General features: G+C 32.0%; 1 protein-coding gene across 1 annotated transcript in view; it reads right to left on the reverse strand.

Moving 5' to 3' along the window:
• Positions 1 to 831: 831 nt before the first annotated feature.
• The window catches only part of LOC148601086 (uncharacterized), an 83,563-nt gene continuing 68,944 nt past the window's right edge, over positions 832 to 15,450 (reverse strand). Inside the window, exon 12 of the mRNA XM_088554354.1 lies at positions 832 to 1,171. Within this exon, the coding sequence (XP_088410480.1) occupies positions 961 to 1,171 (211 nt within the window). The 3' untranslated portion in view covers positions 832 to 960. The remainder of the gene's footprint in view (positions 1,172 to 15,450) is intronic.

Consider the following 15,450-nt stretch of genomic DNA (forward strand, 5'->3'; position numbering starts at 1 on the left):
CTGAATCGCTCACCTGTTAAAATTTAGCTTCTCAAGGGCTATTAATTTAACAAGGATTTGTCCAACAATTTTGACTCAAGAAGACTTTGGCAGGACTTATCATAGGTATCATTTCAGAAATTGAAAGTTTCTTTCTTTCTATCATAATTTTCCAGATATTGGCGGAAAACTGTAAAAAAAAAAAAACATGTCATTCTTCACCTTTCAATGGCAATAACTCTTACATGGAGACAACTTTAATCCCTAGAAAGACTTATGTGTGCATTATAATAAGGATCATTTCAGCAATTGAAAGAATTTGGCTAAGCATAATGGTTTTGGAGATTCATAAGAAAAACTTCTGACTGATCCCTTTGTTCAATTTGTAGTAACAGCAGCTATGTTTTTCTACAGATCAAAAACCCTACTATAGTTCTATAAAAAATACTCTAAGGAACATAAATAGCAAAAAAACATCATAAAAGGGCAATAAATACAACATGGCTTAACAGATTAAATGAAAATTGGACCACTGATACACTACTGACGTTCTATTTTTAGTAACGGTGGCCAGGTTTTTTGAGAGATCAAAAATCCCCATAGCAGTTCTATGCAGGATACCCCAAGGAAAATCAATACCAAGTTTGGTTCTAATTGGTCCAGTAGTGTTAGAGAAGAAGAGTTTTGAAAAATTGTTAACGACAACGTATGAGGATGATGGATGCCAAGTGATGGCAATAGCTCACGCGGCCTATGATCAGGTGAGCTAAAAATGAATAAATAATTCTGTTTGGTTATTGAAAAGCTATGGGTTATATATTGGGTACCCCAATACATCAAAAACACTTCACATGCCATACAACACGAAGATTTTATTCTTTTAATACCCAAAATTATTGTTCCTTTTTGACTGCCATCATCATTTTCCACCAAGAGTAAAATAAGCTGTGTAGTTTTTCAACAATAAATTCTTTATTCCTATCATACAACACTGCACCAACCAAGCCAACCTTTTCCTTGTGAAGAATCCACAGAATTTCTACTGTGTCTTTGTAAATGATATTCATCTTCATTGTCATCATAGTCTGAAGAGTCCAGATCTGATTCATCATCTGAATCCTGACATTGTCTTTGGGCTAATTTTGGAATATACTGTGGTTTTACCATCTCATCATCATCAGTATTGATTGACCTGTACATGAGAAACTTTAAAATGTTAAATAACTGTGAAAGAACTTTTTAGAGGTATCAAATTTCACGGTTTACATGAACCTGTGAAACTCCTACAAAAATTAATAAAACAGAAATACTTTCATATATTATCATTATACATCCTGGAATAATTGATTACACAAGAAACCAGGTTCTGACATTTAAAATTGCCTGAATGCCAAGGGCAAGTAAAATATACAACTTAAATTCTCCCACTCTTAGCAGGTGATTTAAAATGTACGTGACTTTTTCTGTGTAACTCTTTCTTCCATTTAACATTTTCAAAGGTTTCTTCTGGGATTACATGGAAGAAACCAATTCTCCTTACCTATCGACAATTTTCATCCTGAGGGGGAATGGTCAGGGATTTGATGCAGGATAAGAATTTTTTTTGTGTAAACACAATATTTTTAAAAAGTATTTCTGCAGTGACCAAAATCAATATTTTTATATGAAAATCAGCCTTGTTCAGTAATGATGAAAATATAGAATCATTTAAAAAAATGTTTTCAATGGATGAGGGAAACAATCTTTTCTCCAAAATTTTGAACATTATTTTTTTTTTCAAGAAGACTTACCCTTTCCCTCAGTTAATAAAATGGTCTGTGTCTTAAGGTTTATTGATGAATTGAATTATTGCTCCACTCTCTATGATAAAATTAAGATTTCAACATGGTTGTTAAAGCTTGCAAGTTGAAATTTAATTTTACCCACTCAAGTGGAGAAACAATTTAAAAACTACTAATTACTGAAGGAGAGTCTATATTTATACTTGCCAAAGGGCAACCATATAACATGTATTATTCAGCATGCATTCACTTCAGGACAAACATCTTTTACAAAACTTTCCTTGTATCAAAGAGTAATCAAGGGAACCGAGGTTATAGCGGTAATCAAAAGAATGTAATCCAGGGACAAAGACCAGACATGGAAAACATACACAACAAAGAACATAAAGTAACTAAAATCATACATACAAAGTAACAAAAGCAAATGAGCAACTCGGACTAAAAACTGGGAGCATGGACCAGGTGCACCAGTAGGGTAAGCGTCCTCTGCTTTTCTAGAAATACTTGTAGAGTTGCTCATAAAAAGTCGTCTGGGGTAGACAAACGAGGAAAGGAAAACTATGAAGCGTTGAATAAATCAGTTTTCAAAGTTTGAACGCATTTGTTTAAGATGTTCTTTATATAGATACCAAATAAGAGATTTTAGACAGACAGATGAATTAGGAGGATGAATTTTAATCTGATTCTAGGTAATAGTTCATTAGGCAATATCATTATACATTTGAGAAATTATCAATTAAAAAAAAAACCCAAAAAACAACAAAGGTACATTATTGTGCACACCAAGTGCAAGAGCTCTTACTTTTACATTATAAGAAAATTCATTGAAACCACTGAAATGTTTAAGTGTAAGTATTTGTAAGAATCAGGCAAACTGGGAAAAATCAGAAGACATGCATGTCAAAACCCCACCCATCTGACAATGTAATAACACTGAAGGATACTTTCTCTGTTTGAAAAGACCATTAGTTGATCTATGCATTACTGGCTTTGCACAGAAATTTTTCAATAGAATCTTAGAAAAATTAGGTTTTTGACAGAGTTATCTGCCCTTGAAATGTTCATTTTCAGTGCATTTCAATGAAATTGCAACTCAATGGTCCAGCATTATATGAGTATTATGTGATACCCAGGGCCACCTAACGGTACAGAATAGATAATTAAAGGAACATTATGTGATACCCAGGGCCACCTAACGGTACAAAATAGATAATTAAAGGAACATCATGTGATACCCAGGACCACCTAATGATACAAAATAGATAATTAAAGGAACATTATGTGATACTGAGGGCCACCTACCGGTACAAAAAAAATATTTAAAGGAATATCATGTGATACCCAGCGCCATCTAACGGTACAAAACAGATAATTAAAGTAACATCATGTCATACCCAGTGCCATCTAACGGTACAAAATAAATGCAAAATGTTCAAAATAACCTAACTTGAAACTACATTTTTGATTTTTACCTTACTACTTGATGTAGCAGGGAATAAAATGGTCACTGGACCTGGAAATCAAGTTTTCAAACAGAAACTTTACAGACAGACAGACAGCAGACAGACCCAGGATAAGGACAAGTTAAGTGTCTATACATTGCCAGTTAATTACAAACAGCTATCATTTTAAAGTGATGAAAGCCCTGTAGGACAAGCTCCAACAGGATAATTTATAAGTTGGAATAAATTAAATTATGGTCTACATTCAGACCAATAGAGAAGTTCATACCATTTAAGGACAGCAAAAAATGGTAATTAAAAATTATTTCGAACTTTTGTCTACTAAAAACCATAAAAAAGAATCTTCTTGGATCTACTGGGAAATAAAATGCCATTTGTTTGAAATATTAAATGCAGAGTGTTGTATAACAATTACACATTGGGGAGCTACATAAAAGAAAAATATCCACATGTTATGACATTCAAATTTAATTTCCCTTTACCTTAGAAGGAAGTAAATGTTACTTTTTTTTATTAATTTAAGAAGATTTCCAAATTGTTCATCTTTGCAATTCTCCCTTTTGGCAATCTTATATCATATGGTGATTCAATATTATACATTTCACAAAAATAAGTTTGTATTATCAATGTGTTTTCAAAATGTGTGGTAGACCTACTAATAATGTCTATATACAGTAAAATCTGTTTAAATAGAACTCCTTTTGAGTTTTAAAATTTAAATTTTTAGACAGATGTTTGGTTTAGAAGGTTTTCAGTTTATTCAGGGTTCAGTTAGGACAGGATTTTGGATCATTCATGGTTCACTTTAGACAGATTTTTCTGATCATTCAGAGTTCAGTTCAGACAGGCTTTTGAGTTCAGTTTAGACAGGTTTTAGCTCATTCAAGGTATAGTTTAGACAGGTTTTTGGATCATTCAGAGTTCAGTTAATAAAGTCTTTTGAGTTCAGTTTAGACAGGTTTTTGGATCATTCTGGGTTCAGTTTAGACAGGTTTTTGGATCATTCAGGGTTCAGGTCAGACAAGTTTTTGGATCATTCAGGTTTCACTTTAGACAGGTTTTTGGATCATTTAGAGTTCACTTTAGACAGGTTTTTGGATCATTCAGAGTTCACTTTAGACAGGTTTTAGGACCAATCAGGGTTCAGTTTAGACAGGTTTTAGATCATTCAGGGGTCATTTTAGACAGGTTTTTGGATCATTCAGAGTTCACTTTAGACAGGTTGGAAACCTGCTACCTGTCTAAAATCACAACATTTCTGCCTGCATGTAATTCTATTTAAAATTATAGTTTAGTCAAGAAAATGAACATAGAAATACAAGTGACCAAATTTTTGGATTTTTAAAAAATTTTTAAAATCTTATTTAAAACTAACAATCAAACTTTTTAACTTTCCTAAAAAATCTTACTTAAAACTGATAACTGAAAAACTGGATTTCCCTACTATACCATGCAGAATAATGTACTTAGTATATAAAAAGTTTATTATCCATCAACATGTATGTCAGTTGGACAAAACTTACCAAATACAAATAGCTATTATGCATTTCATGTTTTAATCAGCTATTTATATTCCTTTTGATATCATTAGTCAATATAAACATTTATTCTTCAGTCCTATTAATAATGTTTACTGTTTCATTTCAAACTAAATGTGGCCCCGTGCAGGTCCGGGTGTCAAAAGAATAGACCTACAGTGGCCCTAAGCTTGTTGTAAAAGGCGACTAAATAATGCTCAGAAACCTAGTTGGGGGCTAGGTGCTCTGCCCACAGAGCAACTGGGTTGTGTGTCCCAGGTGGTGGAATGGGGTGACCCCTGGCGTGTTTCATGCAGGGGTTGTAAGGCTATAATACGGAAAACCTGACCACAAACCATAGTGTTGCACCCTGTTAGGAAAGATGTCAAGTTCCTCACACGTTAAAGCATGCTGTTGTGGTATTTGATAGGAGTAGGAACCTTTGCGCTCCTCCACAGGAGGCTAAATTGCTCAACCCTACCCATCCCTCCCTTTTTCTAGTGGCAATCAAAATTTGTCGACCCTGTTGTCCTTGTGTCCCATCCCTTTTTTCTTTTCATCATCATTTCATGTTCTTTTTATAATCCATTTCATGTTCATCGCCTGAATATAGCTGAAATATTGCTGCCTGGGTGTTAAACCCAATAATCAATCAATCAATCTAACTAAATGTGAACGTAAGTCTTAGGATAGATACATATCAACTTTTTGTTTTACTGTGTTAAAAGAGAGATAACTCTAGTTATATTTTTCATGGAATATTCCATTCAACAAATAATATTCAATTCAAAATTATGATATTAGTTGAAAATGTCTAAAAGCATGAAGTAGATAATAAACCATTAGTTATAACTTTAATTGTTTTAAATCAGGTCAAGGAGATTAAATACAAGTACATGACATAGTATTATTACATGTACATTGTTGCTCAAGTGGTAGCATGCTATGTTGTGCTAAGAAAATAACCATACTAAAAAATTTTTGTCAAATCTGGAATTAGGAGATACTGTATAGGTCATCATGAAAAGCAACATACCCAAATATCTAATAATGCCCTAGAAACTGAAGAATTTGTCGGGAAAATTACTAGGTTACAAACTAAAGTAATTATGAGAAAGATAGGTGAGGAACGTTGGAAGTTGAGACACTATACAATTCATCATGCAAAAACAATAAATCAAGTATCTAAACATTTCCTTCAATTATATATCTGTTAAAGGAAAATAATGGATGAACAATGTGATTGCAATATAGTCAGAGTTGGGATATAATATTCTAATACTTTTCATTAAACAACCCCCTTTCAATAAATAAGTTGTCCTTATGTTTCAATGAACAATATGGCCTGAGCTAATTCATTTCTGTTTCAAATTTTATGTTTTATGCAAAAATCCATTTGATGGTTCTATGCAGTTTATCATTTAAAAAAAAAAGACAGTTAGTGCAAAATAAGGTTTCCTTGTGAATACAAATGTTTGGTTTGAAAAAAAAAACATTAAAAACCACCATGCATGAATTTATTAGCAAAAGACATTATTTTGGGTAGAGTAAATTGACTTCTGTCCTTCACTCTCTGACTTTTCCACATAAATACGTCACAACATTTTTCTATTGTGAGGTTTACCTTATTTGATGACAATGATGATTAGGAAAAACATTCCCCCAGATCACAAAATTTAAATATTTGAAGACAGCAATAAATCATTGATAATATCTAACTAACAAATAGGACATCATGAATTGGTTACCATGATCAACAAAGTATTAACAGTAATTAAATCTGGAATTATTTTAAATGTAAGAAAATAATTTAAAAAAAAATAAGTATAGAACATACAAGTAATGGTTTGTTTTACAAATTATTTTTTGATCATTTTCTAAATTCCAAAAATTCCCAAATAATTCCAAATAATACCTAATTAAAATATGATCATATTTGTACCTAAGAAATAATGCCCAAACTGTTCATGGATATGCAATCTGTCGTTCTGTGTAGGAGTTTGATAAAGTTTAATTGAAGTTTTATTATCTGATAAACAACAAACAACCAAACAGCTGTCACTGCAAGGACCAGGAATATTTACACTATCAAAACAACAGTGCTATTACGTAACACAACATAGACCTGAATAATTCATGACCAAATGGTGTTCACCCAGGTTAACATCATGTTACATTGATCCTGAAGGAATCAGTATATTGATCATCCACTGCCTGCAAGGAACACTTTTACTGGCAAATGGTTGACATGGTTTCACTCTTTATCAGCACAATTATCAGAGGTGGGTGGATGGTTAAAAGGGCCTCAGGATGGTCAGACCCTCCATTTTTTGGTGAAAATTATAATTTTATGAATTATTTCTGGCAAAAAAAAAAAAAGATTAATAATAGACTATACCCATTTTTTTCAATTTTTTTTTTTTACCAATATACTATTTTTTGTACTGTTATCTGGAAGTTGCATGTTTCCTCTATAATATTTTCAGAAGTTTTGATATAATGGTACAATGCTAGTCTTTATAGGATGACCCTTTCCTTTACTGCCATAAGTGTGGGCGGCAGTGGGTTTGATCCCCAAATGAGTCACACCAAAGATTTTAAATTTGATGTCATGTACTGCTTCCTTGCAAAGAACATAGTATCTATAGCAATACTGACAACTACTTGGCTCAAGTCAGAATAATGTGTCTTCCTTCAGGCTGTTGCTTCCGTGAGCTAGCACAATAAATATCTGACTCAGTCAGTCAGAATAGTACAAAGCAGGGTCTTTTTGATTTTTAAAATGTTCTTATCCTGCAATGCATGAAATAATTACCATATGATGTTAAACCATAACCAATCAATCAACATCATTTTATAACAAGTTATATCAAGACTATGCTTGTACATAGGGATGATAGCAGCTCACGACTTAAATATAAAATCACAAATAAGGTGATTATCACTCATTATTGAAACTGATTAGATAGCTCTATTAGATAAATAGGAATTGGCAGGAAATCAGACCAATTTAAGAACAGACCTACAGACTAAAAACCAGAACAGCACCCATAACTGTGTGGTAGGGGTATAAAATATTGAAACATAATTAAATTTCTGTCAGACAAAACTGACCAATTAGTGAACAAACTTACAAACAGAAAACAAATATATTTTCATATCTGTGTGGGAGGGAGATAAAATATGTAATTTCAACTTGATTAAATTTGCATTACCACAGCACAATTTAAAACAAATTAAATTAATTAGTCCTTTGGAACTATAGTGTTTGATTTGTACTTTCCAATAACATTTTCCATACCAACAAAATTATGTAACAAACAAAATTATGTAACAAAATTTTCGAAATGAATAATTTATATAAAATTTTACCAGCACAGACGAAGCCATAACAATCACTTTAGATCTTCCATGACACAAGCCGTCTCGTACAGGAAAAAAGTTCCATTCTACGGTGTACTTCTAAGGATATATTGAGCTTGAAAGTACATCTCACATTTGGTATAGAGAATTAGATTGAATATCTTATTTATCAAAAGTTTATTTGTTTGTTTATTTTTAACATCAATGTGACTTATTACTTATATACTTATGTTGTATACAGCCTACATAATGGAACGCTAAAGTACATTGATTGTTGATGGTCTGGTATGACTTCAATTCCTTGATTTATCTATGATCAAAGTCAGCGTCTCAACTTTCAAAATTTAACACGAGAAAGGAGAGGGAGATTATCATATATAGAATTTACAACAATAGCTTGCTGATTAGAAAATTGTTCACATTCAGAGAAATGTGTTGAGATATTAAAAATATGAAACTATGAAAATTTATTTCTTATTTTGTGAGAAATTTCATAATCGATTAGCTACGTGTAGAATCTGAATTTGTCGTAATTCCAATTACCTATAAAGCATAAGAAATCTCCAAAATTAATAGTGCACAAAATGTAACGATTAAGATTTTCACACAAGTAATATTCTAAATAACAAACAATCAATCAATGTTAGATTTTTCATAATCTTCAATTCTTCATAATTATCTCCAAAAACCTCATTCAAGAAAAGGAAATTCAAAAATATCAATGAAATAAAACAACTCAGACCATCATGGCAATTCAAGATGGAGTCCAGGACATTCCATATCTTAGCCAAACAAATACTGAGAACAGCAAACTCTCTTGATAGAGAAATATTTTTAACTGAGAGTGGAGAAATCTGGTAATCCCAGAGAACAGAAACTCTCCAGAGAGAGAAATATTTTTAACTGAGAGTGGAGAAATCTGGTAATCCCAGAGAACAGCAAACTCTCCAGAGAGAGAAATATTTTTAACTGAGAGTGGAGAAATCTGGTAATTCCTGAGAGCATCATGGGAGAATCTGTTTCTCCCATGAAATCTGTAGAAATGTAAAATGGTGGGAAAACTGTCACAGAAATTCATTCATTCATTCAAAAAATAATTCTTACTCAACATAAAATCCAACACCAACTTCTCCCAAACAAGAAGATAACTTTCTGTGCCATATGCATGAAATGTGTTTGGTAACTGCTTAAAAAATTAAAAATACCTATAAACTGATATGAAGAGACTTCAAAAAGTGTCTGGGTGTGGACAGGATTTAATTTTATTCAGGGTTCAGTTTAATCATGGTATACCGTACACCAATTCAGTAATGATTCGTTCAGCATAAGATATAAGACTATATTACAAGTATGAGAAGACTACATAGGAACAAAGATAAAACTTTTGTACTGAGATGATTGGACCAATCTAGATGAAAATATTACTCAATTTGCATAATGTGGTGTATACATTAACCCAGAGACACATTAGGACCTCTCTTTGCAAATTTATAATTGTAAAATCTGTATTTTTTTATTTGACTTTTTTTTCATATATTGCAAACACATATATGATATCCCCCTGGTGCACTTAGAAATACATTACAAATTCCAGACAAAAAATATCATTGAAAATCAAATTATCCCACACAAAACCGAACAGAATGTCAGAGCTGTGAAAAGTAATCCCAACAGAAAAGATACTTGCACTGTTAACTCCAATAAAAATCTTTTTATAGGTACAAAAAACTGAAGGCCAATTTATCCCAAGTGAAATCAATAACATCCAACAATCCAGTTTTTAATCACAAAGATGCCTTTTCCCTTTCAACTGATAGAAATCAATAATTTATTTTTTGGCGTACTGACTCAACCTGCATAGCTTTTAACCACAAAGCCTGAAAATTTAAATAACCAATATCTATATACAGAATTGTAACCTTGTTTAACTATGTCAACAGTTACGCAGTTTTATAAAAGTGCATTTCCGAAGAAAAGATGATCTATCTTTGTAGTTTACATCTTTATAGTTTATTACGTGGGTTCAAATCATCCCCGACATTTTCTAGAGGTTATCAATTTGTCACGTAAGCCAGTGTAAGACAACCACACTGTCATTCATCAAATATTTTCTTGTTTGAACTGTCCAGAAGTGCTTTATCACAACCAGACATACTTATACTTTGCACTTCTCATTTCCTTGGTGTAGACCTTTATTACAGGTTAACATTTCAATATCTAATATGCACTATTGATGAAAGTACAATGTGTCAGACTTCTGTGCATTGGGTTTCATCATTTATTGCAATTACATCAGATTTTAGTTGAACACAATGCAGACAAGTAGCCAATGGGATTCAAGGATTTTGGAAGCAAAAAGAATGTGTTGCTTACAAAAAATAACTTAAAATTGGTAAAGGTACTATCATAGTCAACAAATGTCTGTCTAAATACCCCCCTTTCAAACCCTAACACATTCTGGTTTTGAATCTGGAGTGTATAAAGAAAGTAAGAATGGTTAACTACAGATGTTCTCTCTTTAAAACCTTGAAATCTAAGATCCACACTCATTCAATTCATTTGAAGCTAATCAAAACAAGCTAAAAATAATGTAAATTAAAATAAATATGGAAAATTAAAAAATAAATCCTTCAGTACTGAATCAAATGGAGGAGTTTGGAGGTTGAAACCCTCTCCTTTGTTGGAAAAGTTGATGTATTACATTGAATATATGGTAAAAATTGGTGCAATAATGGCCTGAACTCTGCACCTTTGCCAGCCACTGCCCCAAACTCATTAATAATACATTCATGCTAAACCTTTATAGAATGAATTATCTACCCTTCAAGGAATCCTTCATGTACATCTCCATATGATGCTCATAAGTTTTCAAGCTTCTAGTTTCATAAAAATCTACCTGACAGTTCAGGAAGGCCTGTTATTAGTTGTGAATTTCAAAACTACCTATAAAAAAAATACCATCCTGTGAAATCTCAGACACATGGTTTCTCACTATGTGTCATTCTTGTGTGTCAAAACTATTGAAACAGTACAAAGGGCGAATTCAGGACTGGCTTACAAGGTGCATGCCCTTACAACTTGTAAAAATGGCTAAATAAAAGAAAATAGCTGATGTGTGATGGTGCATACTCCATCCTTGGTCAGCCAGTGCACCCTCCTGTACTTCAACTCCTGTTTATCTGCCCTAGCGATCTAAATAGAGCACTTCATTACAACTAAAAGGAAAAGATATGCATCTTTCAAAATGTTATTCTCATTTAATGGATTCAATAAACACAGATGACCTCATTTTTACAAAATTAGCATAAGGTAGACTGAAAATTTTGATTTTTTTTCTCTTGTGTTGGTAAGATTTTCAGCAAAGATGTAAGTCATTCAAATAATTAAGTAAGAGCAAATGTGCTTGGGCCATAGAAAACAACATCCAGTGCTGATTCACATAAAATAAGATTTTTATTTTAAAGTCTTTCAATCTCCAAATCTTACACCCTTGTTATAATAAATGATTTCAGATTTTTGACAGATGCAATCCTATTTGTGTGCACTGATTAAGTAATGTTATTGATCAGTTACAGGTCCATCTAAGAACCATCCAGAGAGGGTTAATCTATCAATTTTTCTTATAGGGCAGTACTTATTGTCCTTATAGTGATCTGATGACCAACAAAATTTATGAAAGATGTTGGAAAAAAGGAGGAAAAAAAATTGATTCAGGTTGTATAGTGAGTAGGGGTGAAAAAAAAAACATTAAATATTTTCAATGAATTTCAACACTAGTTTCATTCAAGACCTCATATATGTAGTTAAAACTCTTACAAGTATTCAGATCAGTGGTGATCAGAAACGTAGATTCCTGACGAGTTTACATTGTTAATTGATTAGAAAGTGACAATTTTTTGATAGGGTTTTTCTTTGTTTGATATTTAGGTGAAGCTCACAGTACTTAAATGAACAGAAACAACTAAAAACAGTAAATCAGTTTGCCATTATCTTCTTGTCTCTATTTTTTTTGTATGCCTATCAATATACTTTGGCTCTGTCTTCAATTCAGAAAAAAGTAGTGTAGTCTTTCAGTTGATCAGTAGTTATAAAATGTGACAGTTCTTTCCAATTATAATATATTCTTGACATTCTCAATAAGATCTCAGACAATTCCTAAAATGGAATCAGTATAAAATCAGTCAGCAGATGATAGATGATATGTTCTAAAATTGGATCATCAACTGATGTTACGTAACATTGCTGTGTCCAATCTTATGCATAAACTCAGAAGTGGATGAATTTAAATCTGCAATTTTTCATTCAAAACACAGAATCAGGAAAATATTCAAGATCCATGTTTTGAAATAACTGGGAATTAAACCAGAATTTTAAACTCTACTACCAGTAATGGGTTGATATAACCTCATTCCCACAAAAAAAGGTAATAACATATTAATTTGCTATACACGCAGAAAAGATAAGAATAAGAACAAATAAGCAGAAATTTGCAAAAATGGAAGTAATTCAAGTTAAATGGTAAAATCCTGATTTATTTAAGTGGAAATTCACAAATCCACAAAAAAGTCTTGAACTTATGTGTATGTGCTACGCATCAAAAAGCCATACCTGATATAACATTTCATTTAGTACAGATCTGTGGCTTCAAAAGTCAATCTCTGGTGAAAGAGGTCCCAACTGAGCTGCTATACCCAGTCAAGATATTGTTACTCAAAAGAACATCAGAAAATGTTCAACTCAATCTAACTAGGTCAAGTTGCTGTTATCTTCTAAATTCTCTTCTTAACAATTTCAATACTTTATGAAACTGTGTACACCAAATACCTGGCTTGACTGAACTAATCTAAGGTTCAGGACAGTTGTCATGGTAACTCCTAATTTACCTGTACTGTGAAGGAAAGACAAACAAAACATGGCAGACAACTACCCCAGTAATAAAATAGGTTTGTAAAATAACTTGGTACTCACATTTAAAAGCAAACTCATACAAGTAAAAGCTGTTTAACTTATGATACCAACCATTTTATTAGTGAAGTGGGGAGGGGGAGTAAGGGTTAAAAAAAAAGATCATTCCAGATTTAAGCAAAAATATTTTTTTATTCCGCCAAGGGCAGAAAAAAAATACGATAGATTTTCTCATTACCTACTGGCTACATTTATGAATCAGTGAAATAGATTTAAAATAAAGATTTCGACTGTGGCTGAATTATCATACTCAATAAAGACCCCTCGAGAAAAAAATGATCTATGCCTAGCTGCACTATTTAGTGCAAGTTCTACATGTGCAAAAGGAAAAAACAATACTGTGGTACTCTTGTTGAGTTTTAACAGACATTATACTTTTACTGTTACTTTTGTACCATGGTCTTTTCCCCTAATGTAATACAAGTGTATTACCAGACGCTTAGAATTCAATTTCAAACAGAACTCAAGGCTTTTCTACATAGCAATTTGACCTTTGCATGAGAGAAAATGTAGTTGACTTTATTGGAAAGCAGGTGCTTCAATCAATTTATTTACTTATTCATGAAAAAATGACACTGAAATTATTGAATGAACATGATTTGTCTTTTTCTCCAAGGTTGTCTGAAGGACTTTAAATAACATTTACAATTATAATGGAATCCAATACACTTCAAATAATTTCAATGTAAAAAAGTAGGCATAACAGATCAAAGCCTCCTTGACTTAAAAAAAAATCAATCCCATACTAAGTCAAGGGCTTTAATTTCAATAATGCATACTTAGGAAGGACGTCATTACAAACAAAAACAAGGAGAGAAAATAAAATTAAACCTCCAGTCAAGGGCTTTAAATTTTGCCTTCGCCAGATAAGCATTTAAAAAAAGCATGGGTTTTGCCCATCATTGAAGACTGTATGTTGACCTGTAGAAGTTTAATTATTTGTTGCTGGGTATTTGGTGGATGATTGTCTCATTGGCAATCATACCGCATCTCATATAAAAGAAGAAGAAGATTATTAACTTTTTTATGCAATAATGTAAACAATATCATGTTTTACTAACACTATGAAGGATTCTTACATTTTATCTATATAATAAGGATAGATCTGAATATCAAAATAAATCAGTCAAAACATCTTATTCCTTTTTTTCTACTGAAAATTTGTGCCATAGTGCATATCTATATCAAACCCTACAGTCCAAGGCTGGTCTAAATGGTGGTTGACTTATGGAAATTACAATTACTTGCAAGTAGTAACATGTGTAATACTAGATATGTATGTAAAATACCACCAATTATGAATTATATTAATATTTTATTAAGTTATAATCAACCAAATATATCGAAAGTAACAATTTTCTAAGATTCAATTAATACAATCATTTTCTCTTAAAATAAGGCAGCATTTTTTTTTCGTTTTTCGTTTAACCATATTTGTAATATGTGTGAGATCAGAAATGTATGGAAAATACCAGTAATTATGGATTATATTAATATTTTACTAAAAGTTGCCCCTTTCCACAATTAAGGACCTTATTTTATTCATGAAACTCTAAAATATAACTTGAGAAGTATGGTTTATGATAAACCCACATTGCATTTCCTCTTTTTCTACTTTAAAAAAAAACCTGTGTTCATCAATTTTAGGGAAGGTACACACCTGTCATGTTTTTTGCCCATTTAATCTGCCCCTTGTATGTATATTCCTTACAATACAAACATCATGCACTATTTTAGGGGGCAAAAATTGATTTTTCAACAGAATCTTTTTTTTTTTCCAAATTACTCCCCAGAATAACATAGGTCTGAAATAAACCCAAATAAGATATTGTATTTCCAATTCAAGAATTGTACTCTCTCATACAAGTCACTTTATATTTGGAAACAAAGAACAAAACACCTGAGTTACTATAACAGGTCATACTTAACTACCTTATAATTAGTCAGGTGATTTATATAGGAGGTTTTTAAAAACCAAGATAAGAACAAGATGACCTTGTTTTTTATGAATAAAATATTTAGTGGTGTCCTTCTCCACAACAGATAAGAAATGGAATTTGACACTGAGGGAAACAATTTAGAGGTCACATTACATACTTGAAGGTTGGGAAAACAGTTAACTTTCTGTGACAGAACACACAAGGATCCTGTTTTTGGACTTTGGACAATAAAGGTGAAGAGCACTTGAATCATTTAAGGAAGTTGGTCAAAAATATCATTTACTAAATAGTGTTAAAACAGTCATGGACTTTCCTTATTTACATAAGATTGTAACTTGCTTATTGCCTAACAAGAAACAGACAAACTAAAAAAAACCCAAAAAAACAAAAACAACAACAAAGACAATATCAGAATTCAAAATCAGAATAAGTTACACTACAA

The sequence above is a fragment of the Perna viridis genome, chromosome 12 (assembly GCF_037379345.1).
Source record: "Perna viridis isolate PV_CMFRI_1.1 ecotype Kerala chromosome 12, ASM3737934v1, whole genome shotgun sequence".
Taxonomy (NCBI): Eukaryota; Metazoa; Mollusca; class Bivalvia; order Mytilida; family Mytilidae; genus Perna; species Perna viridis.